The sequence below is a fragment of the Physella acuta genome, unplaced genomic scaffold (assembly GCF_028476545.2).
Source record: "Physella acuta isolate Inbredline_101_S28 unplaced genomic scaffold, ASM2847654v3 ptg001990l, whole genome shotgun sequence".
Classification (NCBI taxonomy): domain Eukaryota; kingdom Metazoa; phylum Mollusca; class Gastropoda; family Physidae; genus Physella; species Physella acuta.
Window position 1 is genome coordinate 94,095 of NW_026733495.1, and position 19,519 is coordinate 113,613.

The 19,519-nt window shown below is 38.0% G+C and overlaps 2 protein-coding genes and 1 long non-coding RNA gene across 4 annotated transcripts; 1 reads left to right on the forward strand and 2 right to left on the reverse strand.

The window, feature by feature from the left end:
• Positions 1-1,820: 1,820 nt before the first annotated feature.
• Positions 1,821-7,850, forward strand: LOC131931539 (ATP-dependent DNA helicase Q4-like). Its single transcript, XM_059288371.1, has 10 exons — positions 1,821-1,918; positions 2,137-2,170; positions 2,476-2,543; positions 2,786-2,980; positions 3,432-4,367; positions 5,440-5,534; positions 6,374-6,447; positions 6,576-6,707; positions 7,159-7,275; positions 7,792-7,850. The coding sequence occupies exons 1-10, from the start codon at positions 1,829-1,831 to the stop codon at positions 7,848-7,850; spliced, it is 1,800 nt and encodes a 599-aa protein (XP_059144354.1). The 5' UTR covers positions 1,821-1,828.
• LOC131931535 (uncharacterized) lies at positions 7,390-10,273 on the reverse strand. 2 transcript variants are annotated; one of them, XM_059288366.1, is made up of 2 exons: positions 10,109-10,273; positions 7,390-8,770 (listed from the first exon to the last, which is right to left on the reverse strand). In XM_059288366.1, the coding sequence occupies exons 1-2, from the start codon at positions 10,120-10,122 to the stop codon at positions 8,392-8,394; spliced, it is 393 nt and encodes a 130-aa protein (XP_059144349.1). In that variant the 5' UTR covers positions 10,123-10,273; the 3' UTR covers positions 7,390-8,391. The 2 variants fall into 2 exon arrangements, with proteins under 2 accessions (XP_059144349.1, XP_059144348.1); XM_059288365.1 differs by having other exon boundaries at positions 7,390-8,845.
• A 3,289-nt stretch (positions 10,274-13,562) lies between these two features.
• Positions 13,563-16,934, reverse strand: LOC131931543 (uncharacterized). Its single transcript, XR_009384306.1, has 3 exons — positions 16,840-16,934; positions 15,723-16,011; positions 13,563-13,853 (listed from the first exon to the last, which is right to left on the reverse strand). It is a non-coding gene; the product is annotated as an uncharacterized LOC131931543 (long non-coding RNA).
• Positions 16,935-19,519: the final 2,585 nt, after the last annotated feature.

Below are 19,519 nucleotides of genomic sequence, written 5' to 3' on the forward strand. Positions count from 1 at the left end.
CTAGATAGTTTGCTGCCCCCAGGTATAGAGCCTCATCTGCCAGGGGATTCGAACTCGGGAGTTTTCAGTTTGGCAACCATGAGCTGTACGACTCTACAACGCCAATCTCTCTCTACCAGTGTTTCTTCCCGAATTTTTTCTCCGGGATGGGTGGGTGGGTGGGTGGGTGGGGGGGGAGGGAGAGCGGAGACTGGCAAAAGTATGTTTTCTAAATAAATTCCAATTCGTTCAGGTGGGGGGGGGGGTAGACCTGGAATAAACTCTGCTCTCTCCTCTCTCTTGCCTTACACAACGAGTAGATCTACAGTCTACACCTATGGTAAGAGAACAGTTAATGTAATCAGAATTAGAGGTAATGAGCCCTATAGGCGGCTTTACTTTCTAACGTCTTATAGGGCTTTAGTGTTGTGATCGTTAGTAGTTAGAAGGGTCATCCATAATTACCCAAATGAAATTAAAAATTTCATATAGGAACCTATAAAATAATCAGTTAATGCCACTCACCCCCTTATGATATTTTAATAAGTAAATAAAATAAAATGACAGGGGGGCTAAATTTAAAAACTTTTTAACAATCAAAGCACGTTATCCCATGCATTAGGACAATTATGTTGTTACAATAAGGATGATAAAAAATACCTTGCCATTTTCTAATTAATTTTGCGAAACCAAAAGTTTCACTACCGGGTTAACTAATGGCGGGTCACGTAAAAGAAAACAAAACAATAATCTTTACTACTAGTCACTAGTGTGCTGATTTCTGTGTAGGCCCTAATCTTTTTAAATTATTTATTTTATAGCCTAGTAATAATAATTAGTAACACTTTAATTCATAGTCCTATAAATCTAGATTAATTTCAACTCAGTAGCAAGTAGAGTCAGTAGAGTAGATCTCTCACACTCGCTGTCACTGTCACTCCGACTGTCTGCTAAGCTCAAGTCTGCTATGTGTGATTTATTTGTAGTATTTTCAAAATACTATTTTGCGTGTGAGCGAGCATTAAATTTAAACAACTTTTACTTTTGTCTTTTATTCATATTAATATTAGTATATTAGCCTGTTCACTATTTATTGGATTTGGGCTTTCGCCTAGCTAGACCATAGTCATGGCATAGTCATAGAGTGTATAGACTATAGAGGCATAGTGATAGGTGATAGATAGGCCTATTCTATTTTTACTATTTTAATTTTTATAGACCCTAGGCCCTAATTCAAAATTCTAGTCACTGCTGCTGCAGCCCAATGCACTCTTCAAACTTGCTCTTGATTTTTGCAATAAACAGAACATTGGTCATTGATTCATTAGTAATAAAACATATAGTGTTACCTCACAAGTTAAAGACAGTTACAAATACTATGGACGTTTCGATCCAAGGTCTTCGCCAGTACGCAACAGTATGGAAATGGTTACAGATTAGACAGAAAAGACAAACAGTAACACAATTTTGGACTTAGCTCGACAGTGAAAACACGTGTTGTCTAATTGCCACGATATCCAAAAGAAAAGACTCGTGAAGAAGGACGCTTGGACACTGTTTAGGCTTGGGGGCGTGGTGTGTGGGGGCGGGGGAAGGTTGGTTAGGTGAAAGATACCTATTCATTGATTTATTGGTTTCCTTTCTAGATTCTAGATTTATATATATTTTTAGGCCCGTACTAAAATATTGTTATAGTTATCCAACCCACTTACATATGTGGGTACAGCTTTTAGAACATGAGGTGGAGCAAAATTAAATTATATTACCTACAGTCTTTTAAATGGCAGTTGTGGCTTTAGATTACTCACATGTGTTTTTTCTTATCAACTATTATAGATTGTTCTTGGCAATGTCAGACATAACCCTTCAAGAACTACGCAAGGGCCTAAAAGAATGGGAATCAGCATTCTTCACAGTTCACAGGCGCAAACCAGACAAGGTAACACAAACATAGTAGTAGGCCTATAGTATAGGCTACTTATTACCTGGCTATTAAATTTTTTTTAAATTTTAATTTTTAACAAAAAATAAAAATGAAACGTGCATGAATTTGAATTATTGGTTACAGTTGCTAGTTGAAGGTGAAAAAGGAACTTGTGTTGGAATAATTTAATTTACAAGAATTTAAATCTAACTTTTAATGGGTTTTGATTTCAGACTGATATAAGCCAGGCACCAAGTGATATTAAAGGTAAGTGAACCTATGTTTTATACTGGTGTAGGTGCACGCTTATTATATTGTAGGACACAATTTCAGATAAAAAAATTCAGGGTTGGTGTATCATATAGTCATATAGACCTACTGGTTATTACTATTACCATTATATAATATTATTGGTACTGTTAGAGTTATTGCTTATTTATATTAAAAAAGTGTGTTTATAGGATATCAAAGGTGAAACCTTCTAACAGTATTTGTTAACAATTTTATCTACATTTTTTTCTTCATAGTAGTTTTAAAATTACAGTATTATTTAATTTTAAAAATCTTCACAGAAAAGTACAAGCTTTATTTCCAAAGAAAGAAAGAGGGGAACATGGGGAATGACTCTTTGCTGAAATCAGTAAGTGTACTTAACTTACCAATATATGTATTTACATCAATAATTGCAAAAAATAAATAAAATACAAATGTAAAATTAGGTAAGCCCGTATAATTATTTGTGAAAAAAATTCTGCTTTTGGACCTCTTGTTTTATATTATAGTGTAGTGATGAGTTATTTTATGTTGTAGTGTGGGGGTGGACTCTATAAATGATTTCATAGCAATGTATCGGAAGAACCAAGTTCAACAACTCTTTTACAGCCAGAGATATCTCAGAGTGAAGTCTGGGGCGCGGAGTTCAACAAAAAGCCAAAGTCTGACAGCCCTGCAGCAACAGCTACTGCAGCTCCCACCCCTAGAGCCACGCTGGACAAACTTGGTGGTAAATTATTGAGAAATTTGGCCACAACTCCAAAAGAAACATGGAGCAAGAAGAAAATGAAAGGCGTTTTTAGGGTAACTAATTAAACTTTCTTCCTCTTTCTTCATTGTAATGTTGGACAGGATTTCCTACAACACAGTTAAGTATCACATATCCACATGTCACAGGCCATATTGGGCTTTTCTTTCTGGATTTGCCTCCATAGCCTTTGTCCAACCAAGAACAATCTACAAGGGAGCAGTTGTTTGATTTTGGAGTTTTTTTTTTTCCTAGATAGGTTAATGTCCCCAGTTATTGAGGTTTTAACTCGAGACTTTTTGGTTTAACAACCATGAGCTGTACCGACCCGGCCCCACGACCCCTAAATTAATTAAACTGATGATAAGCTTTGTCATAATAATAATAATATCTTGTTATTATTATTTAATTTTTTTATTTTCTGACTATATGTTAACCTCCAATCTAATTGTAGGGCTATACATATTTTTATATGTTACAGTATGTATTATCCTTTTTTTTTGCCAGAATTCAACATCTGAGGTGGCTGCTCAGCAAGATGAATGCTCAGCATCTTCCAACACAAGCACCCCTCAGTCTGACAAAATGTCCAGTCAGCATCTGGGCTCTGCTGGACCATCACAGGACCAACCTGACGGTCACGATGATTTCGCTCTCAAAGGTGACATCTTTAAAGGAGCAGCCAAGCTGATTGGTCGATCCAGCTTCGAAGGCGGTAAAAACTCTCTGACTGCCAAACCGAGGTTGTCGTTTCTCTCAAGAAAGTTATTCCGGCAGTCGGACACTGGTGCCGGGGGTGAAGCGGAGGATAGTTTTTCTAAAGAGGCAAAAAATTTCTGTGACGATAGTATGGAACATGAAGATAAGCCTGACCATGATTTTAAAATCTCTGAACGTCCAAACACCATAACAGACGCTGAAGGTTCAGAAGACAAGGACACCAAAAAAATTATTGACCAGGATTACAGCAATGAAAAGATATGTAGTGTTCAAAGGTCAAGGCTGTCATTCGTCTCAAAGGTCAGTTGTTCAAGCCCAGTCACAAGTTCACCCAAACCGCGCGAACACGACTCTGTGAATTTGGATAACATTCAGGATACTTTCTCATTAGGGCAGGCTTTCTGCAAGCCTGGGGATAAACCAATCAAAGATTCCAGTAGTAAATCTACTTCATCTTATTCCTATGACTCCTTTGCTTTCATGGAAAATATAGAGGGTGACAGTATTAGCAGTGATACTGCAGTGTTGGCTAAGGCTAAGCCAGTCGCTGTGAGAAGAAATAGAAAAAAACTGGGACCTCCGGATAAAGGTGCTGCTGTGACAGATGGTGACGGTGTTGCTGGTGGTGGTGGTGGTGTTGCAGATGGTGTCAAGGCAAAGCCACCTAGAAAAGGTGTTAAAAGAAAACAGGAGACATCTGGAGATCAAGCAGTTGGTGAAGAGGTCAGTATGTGGGGATTGTTTCAATTATAATATAGTTTATAAAAAAATAATAGACCTCAAAGACTTAAGAGATTAAATTCTTGTGCTGTACTCTATTGAAATAGTTTCCGCATAAAAGTAAAGTAAAGTTTCCTTTCAAACCTGCCGGTCTATAGGGCAAGTGAAGTTCACTTGTTTTTGTGACCTCGGCATATGAAGATAGTTTGGTCAGCACTATGCCAAGCCGCCTTTACTTTCCCTAACATGAGTTAGGTACCCATCAGAGTTGGGTGGACTCAGGGGCTCTACTGACTTTGAACCCGTATTTGAACTTGAGACTTACGGGTTAGCAGTCCAGCTCTCTACCGCTAGACCACTCCATCCCCTAGTTTCTGCAAAGGTGTGTTTTATATCTTGACCTCACATTTAATGACATGACAGTCAGTAAAGCAAATTATTTAGAATTTTGGGTCTTGCATGTCTTGCTATTTTAACAAAAAGTTATAATATTTGAGCTTGCAGTTATATATTGTCTCATTGTTTGCGCTGTTACATAGTCTTACTATTTCCTTCACAAAGGTACATATTGTCTCACTATTTGTGCTGTTACATAGTCTTACTATTTCCTTCACAAAGTTAAATATTGTCTCACTATTTGTACTGTTATATAGTCTTACTATTTCCTTCACAAAGTTAAATATTGTCTCACTATTTTTGCTGTTACATAGTCTTAATATTTCCTTCACAAAGTTACATATTGTCTCACTATTTGTACTGTTACATAGTCTTAATATTTCCTTCCCAAAGTTACATATTGTCTCACTATTTTTGCTGTTACATAGTCTTAATATTTCCTTCACAAAGTTACATATTGTCTCACTATTTTTGCTGTTACATAGTCTTAATATTTCCTTCACAAAGTTAAATATTGTCTCACTATTTTTGCTATTACATATTCTTAATATTTCCTTCACAAAGTTACATATTGTCTCACAGTCTTACTATTTCCTTCACAAAGTTACATATTGTCTCACTATTTGAGGTAAGAGTTACTTACAATATTTGATCTGAGAGTTACACCATTATTCTCCAGCCTATAGAACAACAACACACTGCAGGGGATGGATCTAGTGATAATAAAACCATGGCAACCAAAACAACAGTCACTTCAGGCAAGACACCTGGCAGGTAGGATGTTTAAATTTTTTTTAGACTGATTTCTTTACTCTTGTGTGTTTAAGGTAAGTACTGGATAGCAAAGCTGGTGTATTGCCAGACTGTATTTTAGTTTTCCTGCGTGAAGTTTCAAGCTTAATTAAACCTATTATATTTTCACTTTTAAAATACTTATTTAGACACGTTTCTCTGGAGTAGTATTCTATGTTGTTAATTTAAAAAGTTGTATCGTAAAGTTACCCTTTCTGAGCTGGTGATCCATGGGACAGATTCAGTAAAGTTCACCTGTTTTTGTGACCCTCATCATAGTATGATTAGCATTATACCCAGCCGTCTTTATTTACCTGAATGGAGTCAGGTACCCATCAGAGCTGGGGGGGGACTCTCTGAGGCCCTGCATTCTTGAGCCTGGGATCCGAACTTGAGTCTTTCAGGCTGGCAGTGTTACTTCTACCATCTGCCCACGCTGTCCCATCAACATGGTTAATATTAATAAAGACCTTCTATTTGTTGGTCTAAGAAAATTAAGTTTGAGACATTTTCAAATATGTTGCATAGAGGTCTGTCATGAAAATTAAGTCTCTTTTAACAGTGTTTGGCTTATGTCCCTTAAAACAATGTATTCAATATAGCTTATCTAGAATATTAAGTCTCTTAAACAGCTTATCATAAAAATAATAATATACTTTTGATCTACTTGTAATATGAAACAACTTATTATAAAAATAATTGACTTTTGTTCTACAAGTAATAGGAAACAACTTATCATAAAAATAATTGACTTTTGATCTACTTGTAATAGGAAACAACTTATCATAAAAATAATTGACTTTTTCATCTACTTTGAACAGAAAACGGAGTGCTGCTGCTATGAATGAAAACTATGTTTGTCTCAACATGAAGCGGAAGGGCTACAGAAGAAAGGGTGGGTTATGAAATCCTGTTACGCTTATAATTTAAAAAAGCATAAAAAAATCATTCAGTTGAATTAATAAAATTTAGATAATTATGTTTTGGAGTAAATAAGTATCTTGTGTTTTCATGTCTGTTTAGGTGCCGGGATGACAGGCGCTCAGTTGCGAAGGAAACAATGGAAATCCAAAATGGCAGCCCGCAGCAAAAGTTTTGGCAGCAACAAGTGTTTTAAATGTGGCCAAGAGGGCCACTGGGCCAACAAATGTAAAGGTGATTAGTTTTTGTTATTATTGACTTAATGGAACAATGTGGTTGAGTGGTAGAGCATATGCTCCTCTTGTTGTCTGGTTGACTTCCAAAAACCCAGCTCAGGTAGGTAGTTACTGGGTTAGGGAAAGTATAGATTGATTGGTGTAGTGCTGACTACACAATCTCTTCATTGACCATAAAATCTCTATACTGACCATACAATCACTTTGCTGACCACAGAATGTCTTCCTTAACAACAAAATTTCTGTTTGCCGAGGTCACAGAAACTTACCATCACATTTTTATAAGCAATATGAGTTACGATATACATTTCTTTTTTCTTCAACATTTAATTTATCTTTACACAGTGGCGTAATGTGTTGGTGTAAATCAAAATTTTAATTATTCAATAAAAAACTACCCAGTCATTTATTTTCTTCTAGCAATGATTTAAAATAAATTTTGTGTACAGGTAAATCAAGCTTTAGTAAAGAGGCGAATAAAGAACCTGAAGACGACATGCCGCCAGTAGAGGAAGCAGAGTTTCCAAGTCTTAGAGAGGCAGCATTGATGAGTCGAGGAATTAAAGGTAAGATTTAAAAAAAAAATTATTTTTAGCTCGTTACACTAACTACCTTGTGGGTCACTCTATTAACATACCTGTCATCTTGTAAATTAAAAAAAAAAACTAACTTCATGCACTTAAGTTTTTTTTTAATCTGCATTTTAAATTGTCTTGAATGTGCCTAGTGTATATAAAATGTTCCATATGACAGCCACACATCCATGTCAATATTTTACTCACACATAATATATAGTATGTCACACATTGACAGACAAGTCAACTATTATATAGTAAAATTAAAAAGCATTATAAAAACATTGACAGGCAATAAAATTATAAAGAACATTGACAAGCCATACAGTACATTATTTCATCAAAATTATAAAATGGTATAAAAACAACAATTTAAGATGCAATATTCACATACATTTCATGTAGCATTGACACATATAAAGCACATTTCATAAAACATTGGTAAAATAAAAACACCAATATGTAAAGTATGTAGTCATAACAGTATAAAACATATTTGTAACATAGGTAAAGCTAAAACAATCATATTTATAGACATCAACAAGTATGCAGTCATAGCAGTGTAAAAATATTTAACATAATCTTCATTTATACCTTATCCCCTATACTTATTTAGAGAAAGGTCCTTGTTGGAGGGAAGGTAATATAAGGGGCAGAAAACTAATAGTGCTTTACTATTAAGTTATTTAGTTTTGATTTATTTCATAGATGCATTCTCCTTAGCAAAGATGCATATTATATAAATTTAGTCAGCTTAACCCAAAAACAGCTTTAATTAAACTATTTCACTGAAATTATTTTACTTTGAAAAAAAAAAAAATTGTTTTCAGGGGAAGCAACTTAGAATATTTAACCTTACCATTTATTTAACAAGTGCTCTCCCCTATCTCAATATATTCAAAACTTACCAATTTTAATCTATCGACATTGACGTTCCAGGCAAGAATTATTAGACTTAATTATATACAGCATCTACTCTTCTGCTAATTAAAAAAATAATTTAATTATATTAATAGTCTACGAATTTGTAAAAATAAATAAATTAAAATTCCACCAGCGCAGTAGAATCGTTCACACCACTGCAAACCTATACAAATATCCGCACGTTCAGTCTTTGGTAAATCCCGGTGACGCTGGCGATGACGTGCTAGCTGTTTCGTCGCTGGGCGTCGACTTCCGGTAGCGACGCTCCAACGCCTTCAGTTTCTCTATGGCTTCTTTGATTTCTGGGAACTCGTCCAGCCGGGATTGTTTTTTCTCGCCTTGCTCACCCTCTTCGTCGTGTCGGCACCGTCGGTGGTGGCGCCAGCCGTCGCATGGGGTGGGGGCGTCGGGGAGGCGGTACCGCTGGTTGGCCGCCACGCCGGCGTAGACGCCCACGAGGAAGAAGAAAAGACGCCCGAACATGCTGCCGCCTCGGTGGTAGTGACGTGTTGCCCAGTGGGGGTAAGGGTTACAGTCGGGGCTGTAGTAGTGGTACCTGGGGCTAGTGGTAAAACAGGGGGTGTTATATAGGTCTCTGTGGGGGTAGGGGTTCCAGTAGGGGCTGTAGTAGTGGTACCTGGGGGAGTGGTAAAACAAAGGGGTGTTATATAGGTATCGGGGGGGGGGGGGAGAGGGGCAGAACAAGAGGGTGTTATAAAAGTATCGGGGGGGGGGGGTAGGACAAGGGAGGTGTTATAAATGTATCTGTGGGGGAGGGCAGAACAAGAGGGTGCTATATAGGTCTCTGTGGGGGTAGACCATGGGTGTTATAAAGATATCTGTCGGTGCAGATTAAGAGTATGGGTGGGGGGGGGGGCTAGAACAAGACGGGTGTGTTTGAGGTGGGAAGGGGGGGGGGCGGTTGTTGGGGTTTAGAATAAGAGGTGTTTAGTGGTATCTGTGGGGTAGTATAAAGGGGTGTTATTAAGGTATCTGTGTGTGTAATAAGAGTTTTTTTTTAAAATTAGTATCTGTATAGGGCGGGGATAAAATTAGTGTTCTAGTAGTTTCTATGGGTGGGGGTGTGGGAGTGTGTAGAAAAAGATGATATTGTAGTGAGGTGGGTGTGGGATTGAAGATAAAATAGCAGGATTTCTTAATGGTACCGGCGGTAGATAGATATAGATAAAATGAGTTGATATTAATCAGAACGTATCGTATGAGTAACGATAGTTCATAAGTTCATACCAAACTTAAGACGAAGTTACCATACACAAAACTGTAATGGTTGGATGTGTATTTGATGCCAATAAGTAAATGATTTTTAATTAAAACATGTAACCAAAATGAACTTTTAATTTGCGCTGCTCATAATTAATAGGATTATGTGTTGTCTTTATTTTCGTTTGATTTCTTAATCCCACCCCACCCCTTTCTCCTTTCATTAGTGAGTACAGTGCATAGAGGATAAAAAAATATAAAACTAGGTTAATTGCAAGACGTTTGGGTGTAGGTTTAACTAATAGTCTAGATCTTACAGGAATACCATAAGATGCAGTACTATTATGTAGCATCTAACTGGTTGTATATTGTTACTAAATTCTAGACTAGATCTTGATCTTCTAGGGGCTTACTAGATCTAGTAAATAAGTATAGAAGTCTAGACATAGATAGATAATCTAGATCTAGATCTAGAACTTAATAGTAAATAATAACAGGCATAAAACCAATGCGGGGTACCTATTGCTTTAAGTTAGATCTAATATTTCCATAATATAAACTGTCAAGTTTCATGTAATTAATTCTAATGCAGGCACGTTTATAGTTAATCATTTAGAATCTATAATTTATATTAAATTGAAGAAAAATAACGAATAACAATCGCAGTAAATTCATTTACCTTTTCCAACTCATGAAACGATAGGAAACTCCTCCAGGTCAAAGGTCGCTTTTGTTTCTGTTCAAAGTGTAGCCTCAAGTTTGTAGACTTTTAATCATAAAAATAAATGTTGCTACGCATAGAAGTCTTTATAAATTAATGCACACAACCGATCGTGTGGTTTCTTCTGTGTATGTTAATGATTCTAAAATGCCTACCCGAACTTTTTATACACACCAAACTGATGTAACTTTTTAGAAGGGTTTCCTCAGCGCGTTACCAATGGCGTATTTTTAGAAGCGTGACCTCGTTTTCAGGCCACACTTTTCGCTTATCTGTTTTGTGATTGGATCATGTAAAATTCGACGCGTGTTGCGTCAGAAAAAAATCCCAACTCAAAACAAACTTTTAACGCACCTCAAGATTTGTGCTATCGAGCAGGAATAGTGCGTAGTCATTCATGTAATTTACAGATCTATATGTACATTAATTTGTAGTAAATTAATTTATTTATAGATCTAGCCTGCGTGCTGTTGTTTTAGGGGCGATGATTTATTTTCACACTTTTGTGTATTGTTACATTGAAGCTTGTTATTTAAACTTTTTTTTATGCATTTTTAAAATCAAACAATTCTCAATACACAAACAGAAATAACATGATTTTAAAACTGTTGTAGGCGACTGCTAAAATAGTTTGCTAAACTCTGAAAACAGGTTGGTAGGTGTGGCGGGTTGTTATATTTAGGTGGTCAGGTTGGTTGGTGTGGCGGGTTGTTATATTTAGGTTGTCAGGTTGGTTGATAGGTCAGGTTGTTATATTTTGGTGATCAGGTTGGTAGACGGGTCGGGTTGTTATATTTATGTGGCCAGGTTGGTAGATGGCGGGTTGTTATATTTAGGTTGGTAGGTTGGTAGGTGTGGCGGGTTGTTATATTTAGGTGGTCAGGTTGGTAGGTGTGGCGGATTGTTATATTTAGGTTGTCAGGTTGGTAGGTGTGGCGGGTTGTTATATTTAGGTTGGTAGGTGTGGTGGGTTGTTATATTTATGTGGTCAGGTTGGGTGGCGCGTTGTTATATTTAGGTGGTTGGGTTGCTGATGGCGGGTTGTTATATTTAGGTGATCAGGTTGGTAGATAGGTCGGGTTGTTCATATATAGGTGGTAAGGTTGATCTATTAGCGGGTGGTTTAGATTGATATATGTGAACGGTTATTGCATATTTGCCACTGGCTGTAACATTCAGTTGTAAAAGATATTATGATCAGTGGCGTAGCGAGGTCGGGTGCCACCCGGTGCGGCACTTAATGGTGTCACCCCCCCCCCCCCCAGAGGCGTAGCGAGCCTTCCCGGGGACAAACTTTCAAGTTTTCGATTTGCACCCCCCCCCCCTCAAACTTTCAATTTGCACCCCCCCTCAAGTTTTTCTCTATATATTTTGCTATTTTTTGCCTTGGTGTCACCCCCCCCCCCCCTAAATGGTGTCACCCGGTGCTGTCCACACCCCCCCCACCCCCCCCCCCCCCCTCGCTACGCCCCTGATTATGATATACAGATCGACCGTTGCCTGTCCAAATATCTCGCAAAAAAACAAAGAAAAAAAAATGAATATACACCCGAGTATATAATAAAATGTTATTCCTGAAAAATATATTTAATTAGCTAAAATATTTCCAGAGTAATATCTTTTTTTACAAGTTTTTATTTAACTCGCTTCCTCTGTCGTCAGTCGTCAGTCGTAAGTCTGTCTGTCTACAAATTATTTCCTCTCGCTTGTTATTGTTCTATATCCAACTGGATTTCTTCTACCTTCTATCTCAGGTATTGGAGCTAAAAAACGGGGGTTGTGACCCCCTCGGGATGACACGCCCTTACTCTAGGGGACGGAGCGTGATTATATTCTCCCATGGGCGTCTGGACCTGTATGGTAGGGTAACCAGTGGCTCTACTTCCGGTTTACAGGAGTGGCAATGGCTCGGGGCAGGGCGAGTCGTACAGCAGTACAAACTTGTCAGACATACAGGCTACAGACCTACTTTTTTGTGACATTTTAAAGGCTACAGGTCTACTAGTTATGTGACATTTTAAAGGCTAAAAACCTACCAGTTATGTGACAATTTCAAGGCTACAAGCCTACTTGTTATGTAACAATTAAAAGGCTACAAGCCTACTTGTTAGGTGACAATTTCAATGCTAAAGACTTTATTGTGACAATTTAAAGGCTACAAGCCTACTTGTTAGGTGACAATTTCAATGCTAAAGACTTTATTGTGACAATTTAAAGGCTACAAGCCTATTTGTTATGTGACAATTTCAAGGCTAAAGACCTACTTGTATTGTGACAATTTAAAAGCTACAAGCCTACTTGTTATGTGATAATTTCAAGGCTAAAGACCTACTTGTATTGTGACAATTTCAAGGCTAAAGACCTACTTGTATTGTGACAATTTCAAGGCTAAAGACCTACTTGTGACAATTTAAAAGCTACAAGCCTACTTGTTATGTGACAATTTCAAGGCTAAAGACCTACTTGTATTGTGACAATTTAAAGGCTACAAGCCTTTTTGTTATGTGACAATTTCAAGGCTATAGATCTACTTGTATTGTGACAATTTAAAGGCTACAAGCCTACTTGTTATGTGACAATTTCAAGGCTAAAGACCTACTTGTTATGTGACAATTTCAACGCTAAATACCTACTTGTATTGTGACAATTTCAAGGCTAAAGACCTACTTGTATTGTGACAATTTAAAGGCTACAAGCCTACTTGTTATGTGACAATTTCAAGGCTAAAGACCTACTTGTATTGTGACAATTTAAAAGCTACAAGCCTACTCGTTATGTGATAATTTTTCTGTGATACTTCCACTGTGGTGTGTTGTACGAATAAAGTTTACACTTGAAAAAAGTAAATTCTAAAAAGTCATTTTGATTTGTATCAGTATCAAGACACGCTTCGTTGATCAGGAGACTCAAACAAAGGTGTCCTCTGTTACATGAAGAAGCTCAGTTACCTATTTTTAGAAGTTCCATGGCTTCAATAGGCCTAATACTTGGTGACAAATAAAATACAACATTCCAAAAAAAGTTTTAAAGAAAATTTTAAAATTTTAAAAATTTTAATAGTAGTAACAACATGAGATAATAACGTAATATACACACACACACACTCGCACACGCACATGTATATATATGTATATATGTATATATGTATATATATATGTATATATATATATATATATATATATATATATATATATATATATATATATATATATATATATATATATATATATATATAAAGTAAATAAAAAACATATCAAAATATAACAGCAGTAATAATATGAGTTACTAAATTAACAGTTATATATATATATATATATATATATATATATATATATATATATATATAAATATATATATATATATATATATATATATATATATATATATATATATATATATATATATATACTTATGACATTCTTAAGATTATGGTCCGGGTGGTGGTTTCCGTGAAGACATCTCTTTCTTGATAGCCTGGGCTAACTTCTGCACCTGCTCGTTCAGTTTCCGAATGCCTTCCTCCGAGGCCAGATCTTTGAAGCAGCACTGGCAGAGCTTGTCACTGTGGTGGCATCGGCAATGATGCCGGCGGCAACAGCAGAACTTGCAGGTCACCGCGCCGGCAATGAAGCCGAGGGCAAAGCATATCATTCTGATCTTCTTTAAGTTTGCGCCAGGGAAAAGGTTAAAGGTGAAAACAAACCTGATGGATTATGTATGGATGCTGATATATATATATATATATATATATATATATATATATATATATATATATATATATATATATATATATATATATATATATATATATATATATATATATATATATATATATACGTGTGTGTGTGTGTGTGTGTGTGTGTTCATATTTGTATATGTATAGAGGAGCAGGACATTACCACTTCGGACATTTCCCCCATGTCAATTACCCCCCCCCCCCCCCCACACACATCCTCGTTATGAATGGGTTAGGGCTAGTGTTAGGTTCAGGGTTAGGCTTAGATGAAGGTTCAGAGTTGGGGTAAGGATTAATGTTAGGGCGAGGGTTAGCTATAGCTTTGTGGTTGGGTATTGGGGTTAGGGTCAGTATTCTTCAGCATGCGGAGCGAGGGGGTGGGGGGTAATTAAGATGAGGTAATGTCATGGGTGGGGGGAATTGTCCGGGGGGGGGGGGGGGGGTTGGTAATTCAAGGAAGGGGGGGGGGGTAATATCCTAGACCTTTAAGTACATTCTGTAAACATATACTCAGATTCTACATCTACGTAATGTGTTATGAGTACGAATTCTAAGAAACTCCGGTTACAAATTTATTTGTAAATATTGACTTGGTTTACAACTTCGGTAAAAACTTGTATCTTTGTACCGGAAGATTTAACCTAGCTGTATGTTAAATTACTCTAGCTTCAAGATACATTTGCTATTGCTGTGAGATAACTTACTCTACCTGAAAGATAACTTTCTCTATCTGTATGATAACCTAACTGTATGCTAACTTAACCTTGCTGAATGATAACTTAACTTAGCTCTATCTCTAGCTGTATGATAACTTACTCTAGCTGCAAGATACATTTGCTATAGGTGTATGATAACTTACTCTAGCTGCAAGATACATTTGCTATAGCTGTATGATAACTTACTCTAGCTGCAAGATACATTTGCTATAGCTGTATGATAACTTACTCTAGCTGTAAGATACATTTGCTATAGGTGTATGATAACTTTCTCTAGCTGTATGATAACTTAACCTAGCTGTATGACAACTAATTAGCCTAGCTGTATGATAACTTTCTCTAGCTGTATAAGTTACTCTAGCTGCAAGATACACTTACTCTAGCCTTAAGACAACCTACTCTAGTTGCTACATAACTTGCCCAAGCAGCAACATACACTTACCCTGACCCATCATCTGACCCTGACCCATCATCTGACCCTGACCCATCATTTAACCTTGAGCCTAATACTGACCATTACAGCGATACTCGCATCAAACTACCTTGATCTTATACTACATCATACAAGTTCATACCTTGTGTTTATATTAGTTTTGTTATTCACACAACATGCAGCAATTCTACATGCGACATCTACACTATTTGAACAGTCTAGTACAGTGGTTCTTAACCTAGGTTCAATCGAACCCCAAGGGTTCGGTGAGTTAAGTCTTATGGGTTCGACGGAAGCCAAGACACACTTCCGACTCATACGATTCAGGGATTTAGTCAGTGCGGACGATAGAAAAGAAAGGTTCGGGGAGTATGCAAATGGGACTGGTGGGGTCTGGTACCCCCCAAAAGTTTGAGAACCACTGGTCGAGCATGTTCGCAGCGTATGTGAACTCAGAAATCCCGCATTAGCGTGGTCGGGTATCTATAAAGTTTCCGGCCCTGTCGTAGATACCCCCACCCCTCCTCCGTACCTCTACATTAACTCTAACACCGGTCTTAACTCTATAACACATCTCGACTGTGAAAAAGTAAGTAACGTGTTACTATTGGTACGTACATTACCCCGCCTGATGACGACAGAAGTACTCACAGTCGCCATACGTCACGTGAACGGTGAGCTAATTACCTTTTCCGGATCATAACGTTTTCATCGACTGTTCAATAGGTCATAGGTCCTCACAGACTTGAGCCTGCTTCAGTAGGTCCAAGGTCTTCACAGTGTAGAAACCCCTCGTTGTTCAATAGGTCATAGGTCCTCACGGCCTTGAACCAGCTTCAGTGGGTCTAAGGTCTTCACAGTGTAGAAACCCCTCGTCGTTCAATAGGTCATAGGTCCTCACAGCCTTGAACCAGCTTCAGTAGGTCTAAGGTCTTCACAGTGTAAAAATTCCTGGTAGCTCAATAGGTCGTAGGTCCTATATGTAAAAAAATACTGCGGGTTAAGATTACGACATGTTTTGGAAAAGAAAAAAGCCTTATAGTAATAGTATATCTAACCTTCATTAATAATTCATTAACATTAATCAATAACATCGTCTTTGACCTAATCGTCGGGTTGTTTGGTGTAGTGGTGTGATACTAACGAGACTAATTTGTCACCTAACTAATTAGACAACGTTTACTAGCGGAAGGAGTGAAAAAGTTAATGAACCCACAGCCATCTAAATCAGACTAGACAAGGCTAGGTAAAAATAGATAAGGCTTCATATTTACAGCTACAATTATCATAAGTTAAGCAATATAGTCAAATTTTTATCATATATATATATATATATATATATATATATATATATATATATATATATATATATATATATATATATAACTGTTCGACCCTAATTCTAACCCAGTGGTTCTTAATCTGGGTTCGTTCGAACCCCACGGGTTCGGTGTGTCAGCCCCAGGGTTTCGGCGGAGATCAAGACACCCCCCGACTTAAATAATTCACGATCGAATTTTGCCGGTGTGGACAAAATAACTATTAATAAGTGGTAAATACGTTTATAGAACTGTTGGGGTTCGGCACCTCCAAAAAGGTTGAGAACCACTGATCTGCCCCTTCCTGCAACCCACAACGTTGTCGCGAAAACAAACAGCCATATTGATCTAATTAAGTTAATGCCTTTGCCAGTAAACCCCTACCCCACCATATTTAAAACAGTCCCGTATTCTGTTATTTTCTCAAACGTATTTAAATATTTTCCAAAACACTCTCTGTAGAATAACAATAAACAAATTCTTACCGTGAACACCCAAAATGAATGAACGAACAACGTAGCTTTACCATTAGCTTGATGACTTGACCTAGGGGTTTTTCCCTGACTCGCTCGTGTTAAAGATGTGTTTCGATGCGTTCACCAGTGGTGTCTTAACGTGCACGCTACTGCCATTGGTGCGCACCGCAGGACTTTGATACAGATGAAGCACCGAAGGTCTCAATTCCGGCGGTTAGTCGTTCTCTTCGGCATCATCAGTTGTCTGTGATTACAGCAGCGTCGCAAGTGTTTCTTTCAGACATTTTTTCTCCGGCGGAGCACTGGAAACATTCGGCGTGTGTGTCGGGGTGGGGGGGGGGGGGGGGGGTGGTAAGTACTTAACTTCGCAGGAGGGGTTCCGGGGAGAATGGGACAACGGTTGGAAAATATTTTTTTCTATTTGAAATATTTTTCTTCTATATTGTTCCAGGGGGGGTGTGTTGCCTGAAAGAAACACTTCTGTTTCCATTTCGTTTAATTACTAATTACTTTTACATACCATACACACATACATACATGATTAGACACCATGACACCATCCGGGATAAGAGTAACACAATGTCGCCTATACATATACACAGTGGCGTAGCGAGGTCGGGTGTCACCCGGTGCGGCACTTAATGGTGTCACCCCCCAGAGGCGCATCGACACTTCCCGGGGACAAACTTTCAAAATTTTCGATTTGCACCCCCCCCCTCACACTTTCGATTTGCACCCCCCTCAAGTTTTCGATTTGCACCCCCCCCCCCTCAAACTTTCGATATGCACCCCCCCCCCTCAAGTTTTTCTCTATATATTTTGCTATTTTTTGCCTTGGTGTCACTCCCCTAAATGGTGTCACCCGGTGCGGTCCGCACCCCCGCCCCCCCCCCCTCGCTACGCCCCTGCATATACATATATATATATATATATATATACATATATATATATATATATATATATATATATATATATATATATATATATATATATATATATATATATATATATATATATATATATTGTTTACTATGTCATACATATTGTCGTTGGCGGATAGAGGGGACGGGACACCAGGGGTTTCCGCATTAAGTATCACCCACCCTAGTGACGCCACTCCCAAATATATTGTTTTATATATGGACGTATTTCTCAGTTCATGTTTATCCTAGACTGACCTAGACTAAACATAACACTTTAAGCTGTTAGATAATTTTAAATACAGCCTAGTACGGCAAGCAGCAGAAGCACAACAATAGATCTTGTTGTTAGTCACTGGGATTTTTTAAAATTTTAAACTATCTTCGTACAGTGATAGCGAAGGTGTTAGACGTAGATGACGTGGGTGTGTAACATCACCCGCCCTGTGCCGATGTTTACAATCTTGAGAAGACAATGGGATGGTGAAAACTTGACAACATCAGTAAGCTATAAGAAAATTAAATTAAAAAAAAAAAACGTTTTTTTTTTGCCAGTTTTCTGTTTATTAGCACCCCCCCCCCCCCACATCCTTGCGTATTCCCCCACATTTTCGCACACTTTATAACCCGGCGTTTTTATTCGTTGTTCGAGACAATGTTCGTGGTCTACGGAAAGTTCGTTCTTCTACGTGTTCGTCTCATGGTGTACCTCTGTCTATTGTGTGCTTAGAGTTTGACGTTTATTTTTTTAAAAGTTTGTTCACATCAATACAACTCCCGACTACGACGGCGTACTTGGCGTTTCGTCGTTTTTTAAAAGTTTGTTCACATCAATACAACTCCCGACTACGACGGCGTACTTGGCGTCTCGTCGTTGGGCGAGGACTTCCGGTTCCAGCGAAATTTCCGTTTCACCTTTTCGATGGCTTCTCTGATTTCCGGGTACTTGTCTGGCCTTTCCTCACCTTGACCTTCCTCTGTGTCGTGCTGACCCACTCCCGATGACGTCAACGATGACGTACGTTGTGTTTCGTCATTGGGCGTCGACTTTCGGTTCCAGAGAAATTTCGGTTTAAACCTTTCGATCGCTTCTTTCATTTCCGGGTACTTGTGTGGCCTTTCCTCACCTTGACCTTCCTCCGTGTCGTTTTGATCTACCCCTGATGACGTACCTTGCGTTTCGTCATTGGGTATCGTTGACTTCCTGTTCCAGCGAAATTTCGGTTTTACCTTTTCCACCGCTTCTCTGATTTCCTGGAACATGTGTGGCTTTTTCTCACCTTGACCTTTATCTTTCTGGCATACTAATGATAATGATGACGTATTTCGTGTTTCGTCGTCAGGTGATGGTTTTTGGTCACGGAGAAATTTAGATTTTACCCATTCCATCGCATCTTTGTTTTCAAAGAGCCTGGTTGACCTTTTCTCACCTTGACCTTTCTCCGTGTCGTTTTGACCTAATCCCGATGACGTCAACGATGACGTACTTTGTTTTTCATCATTGGGCGTTGACTTCCGGTTCCCGTAGACATTCATTTTTACCCTTTCGATCGCTTGTTTGATTTCCAAGCGCCTGGTTGACCTTTTCTTTTCCCTTTCGATCTTCTTCTTCTTTCTTCTTCTTCGTTCTTAATTATTAGTGTTGAAGGGGATCGAGATTTATCTGCCAGTGGGTTTGAACTCAAGACTTTGTACGAATTTATCAATAATGAGCTTTTTGCCGACTCGACCACGCCTCCATCACAATTAAGCGTTACGTGTCAACTGGT

Coding starts and splice junctions, on each gene's coding strand:
- LOC131931539 (XM_059288371.1), top strand. CDS start 1,829: ATGTCAGACATAACCCTTCAAGAACTACGCAAGGGCCTAAAAGAATGG. Junction 5,535..6,373: donor TCAGGCAAGACACCTGGCAG/GTAGGATGTTTA, acceptor TACTTTGAACAG/AAAACGGAGTGCTGCTGCTA. Junction 7,276..7,791: donor GATGAGTCGAGGAATTAAAG/GTAAGATTTAAA, acceptor TTTGTAACATAG/GTAAAGCTAAAACAATCATA.